We start from the raw sequence: 3722 nt of genomic DNA on the forward strand, positions 1-3722 counted from the left end.
AAAATAAAAAATAAAAGAAGAGGAAATCATCTCAACATACATGAGGCTGGAACAATTTTAACACAGAGCATTCTGTAAGGACTTGCTGTAGCAGGATCTCACAAATCTCCACCACTAGCTATTGGATGGGGAGTGGGAGTAGGTTGGGCTAGACCCCTGAAGAAGATAGCAGGGGCAGACCTAGGGCAGCCAGAGTATTGCTTCTCACCTGTCAGGGTGAGGAAGTAGGACCCAAACAATAGATAGGCTGGACACTGAATCCTGGGATATGGGGCAATTCTGCCAAGCTCAGACTGAGTGGCTCTGAACGCACTTCCGTAGAGAATGTCTGCCAAGCTATGCTGACTGCAGCACATTGGGAAACCATCTTATCATGTGTGCCCAGGGACACATGAACGATTACCTGGTATTCATGTTTTAGGTGTACCCATTAAGGGGATGGAGGAATCACACTCTAATTATTTTGGAATATGAATTACCAAGCACTTAAGCCAAAGTATAAAATGAATAAAATAAAAAGTGCTCTATATACCACCACTAAAACAAACCAAAACCCATACACACAAGCACACGCACACACACAAAACCCCACACAACCCCAAACAAACAAAAAGCCACAACTGCTAGTAACAAATCTACCTTCTCCTTCCATCCATCACCACCATGAAGGATATGGTTATTCTTTTGCAATTGAAACTTGCAAAGTAAATCAACTCAAAAAATGGTCAGTCAGATAATAAAGACATGTTAAATCAGATATTTGTGTAATCAGCATAGATTTGAAGCCATTTGAAATACTGATTTCCAGTTCTATCATAGGAAGTAAAGTATTTTCAGTATATATATTAAATAATGATAAAAATGTATTTAACAAAATGCTGTAAAACATAATTACCATATTTATTTTTAAGAAAGTTATATAACTTCACTAGGGAAATATTTATAAGTAAGATAAACTAATTACTAACAAACTTATACTTACATGGTAAGTTAAACAATGGGGTAAAAGTATATTTTGATAACTGATTAACGCCCCTCTCCAAAAACAAATACTCTATCAAGAAGATAAATAAGGAAGTCTGTTTTCACATATAGCAAATTACATAGTCAGGTAATTTATTTAATATATATATATATTTTTTTCTTTATCTAAAACACCATAGCATTCAAATGTGACATTAGTATGTGTCTGAAGAATCTTTGGAAAATAAGCTATACCCTTTGAAGTAACCACTCATATATGCAGATGTTTTACCTGATTTGTTATATGGGAGGAAACGATAGTTTTTTTTAATTGACTCTCAAAGGCCCTCTGTAGGGATCTGCTGTGGACAAAAACTGTTTCACAACGAACAAAGGGAAGTTTTAAAAGATTTTTCAACTTAACATTCTTATTTAATGCTCCTTCTCTTGTGTAAATGAATCAGTAGTTACTAGATTGCTTTCTCTCGCTTATAATGGTTTGAAATAAAGTAAATTATTTGCAACTCATGATTCTGTTTTTCAATGTCTGGCAAAGGCACAAGAGATTAGTTTTCTCTCAAAGGTAACTGTAGAATTCTGGGAAAGAATCTTGCAGTAGGTTGTAGGAGGTCAGCCTGTGAAACTCCCTTCTCCAAGCACAAAGGAGGCTTACCTCTCGCAGAAAGTGTGCAGACAGGGGAGAACCTTGGGATTCTTGTACCGTTCCAGGCATATACTGCAAATCAGAAACTGCTTGTCAATCTGGCGCACCACAGGACTTGGGATGTTGGTGCCTTCACTGGCCATCCTAGACCACTGACATGGGGGGCCGGCTGTCTTTGACCCTGCACGCTGCTGCTGTCAGACAGAAAATCAAAACAGAAAAATATATAATGATCTGTAGGTATAAGTCAATTACTGGCTCTTTCACTGTAAGCATTGTGTTATTAATTAAGGTAGAAGTCAACATCAGTGACCTCAAAATGACCAATAGGCCAACCCTCATTGCTATACGAGTACAGTGAGCTCCCTGTTGTTTGTTTTGTAAATCAATAAAATCCTCACGTTTGCCACGCAAACAAAACAAATTAAAAGATGGCGTGTTGTACAAAGAGGTACGCTCACTGGGTTTCAAAGCAGTGGTGACTAAGGGGATAAATACTTTATATAGCTATGTCTGCTTATGCCTTTAGCCATGACTATATTTAAACATATATTTACCTTTTATATTCTTATTAAAATTGATTATGTTTTTCCAACTATTGTAGTTGAAGAGGTTGGACTGCGTCACACCAAAATATGTCACTTTGATATAAGGATTATTTTGATCTGAAAGCTATACAGAAAGAACAGACAGAAGAGGACCTCTCTGCCCTTCCCCATCTGCCTAAAAGCAGGGCATAAATTTCTCTTTTGTAAAGGAAATTTCTATTTGTAAAGGTGCCTCTCTCTCCAGAGCCAGGAAAAGAAGTCTCTTAAACACTGAAGACTGCATGGAGATGATCTTGCAAAATGATCGTACTAAACAAACCTTATCTACCATACATTCCGACAATTTACTGCCCCAGGAGTCCAAACTCCTCTTTCTTTTGTCTAGGCAGTTCTCCCCAATATATTGTCCTTTGTCCAAATGGTATGTAAAACCCAAAGAGAAGGTTGTGAAGCCCTTGACAATGTAAAATTAAAAATAGTATCAAAAAAGTATATGCCTTTTTCTCCTGTTATTCTGTCTTTTGTCACTTTAATTTATAGACCCTAGGTACATACTCTAGGAGGGCAGAATAAAAGTTTTTCCTCCCCTACATGCTATTCATATGCACGGGGGTGATAATTGGAATTTTAATTAAAAACTTTGCATATGGTTCAGAGTGTTTTCTTTAGGACTAAAGGTTTATAGATTTGAAACTAAAATATATTTGCTATGGGGCAAGGACAAGGCTAGAGGTGTTCCCTATAATTTAAAAGAAATATCTGTTGGTATTCATGTCTGGGCATTTGAAAGACCTGGTGAAGTTAATTAATTCAGAGAAGGTTTCAAAATGTTAGGGATCATGCCAGGAAAGGAGAATCAGAAGAGGGCAACAGAGAAAGAGAAGACAGCAGAGAGTTTGAGAGCGCAAGAGAGGAAAAAGTTACAACACAAAACACAGCTTCTTTTACCACCTTAAAGAATTTCTGGCTTCTACACCAAAGGCATAAACCAAGGCTGAGCTAAAATTTACCTCTTCATCTTCTAAATATCTGGTAAGGCATCCAGAGCCCTCTAATTTCCTATGGAAATACTCTTTAACAAAAAGAAAATAAAAGAGAGAGAAAGTGAAACTGCCTTTGCAAAAACTATAACTGAGAAAATTACGGCAGTGAAAGAGATCAGACCTAACTGGCTCCATCTTGCTTCTAACCTTTAAGCTGTCCTTGTTCATTCCTGGGCATAGGTTGAACTAACCTTGGGAAGGAATTGAGTTTACAGTTTGACTCTGAAACAAAATTGATAATAGCCCTTTTCCAAAAAGACCCTTTCTTGCCTGAGGACCAGTCTGCCTTTGTAGGACTAACAAATTAGCTACAAGATTAGAAATTAAGGGCCGGGGCCGGGCGCGGTGGCTCAAGCCTGTAATCCCAGCACTTTGGGAGGCCGAGACGGGCGGATCACCAGGTCAGGAGATCGAGACCATCTGGCTAACACGGTGAAACCCCATCTCTACTAAAAATACAAAAAACTAGCCGGGCGAGGTGGCGGGCGCCTGTAGTCCCAGCTA

At 38.3% G+C, this 3722-nt stretch overlaps 1 protein-coding gene across 2 annotated transcripts in view; it reads right to left on the bottom strand.

Moving 5' to 3' along the window:
* Positions 1-3722, bottom strand: part of TRIM2 (tripartite motif containing 2) — a 189122-nt gene that overhangs the window by 67471 nt on the left and 117929 nt on the right. The window contains exon 2 of one of the 2 annotated variants that reach the window (XM_011959780.1): positions 1637-1818. In XM_011959780.1, coding sequence (XP_011815170.1) covers positions 1637-1770 — 134 coding nt within the window. In that variant the 5' untranslated portion in view covers positions 1771-1818. Of the gene's footprint in view, positions 1-1636; positions 1822-3722 lie in introns of both variants that reach the window. The other variant, XM_011959779.1, reaches the window with a different exon arrangement.

Source organism: Colobus angolensis, unplaced genomic scaffold (assembly GCF_000951035.1).
Source record: "Colobus angolensis palliatus isolate OR3802 unplaced genomic scaffold, Cang.pa_1.0 Scaffold5, whole genome shotgun sequence".
In the NCBI taxonomy this organism is placed as follows: domain Eukaryota; kingdom Metazoa; phylum Chordata; class Mammalia; order Primates; family Cercopithecidae; genus Colobus; species Colobus angolensis.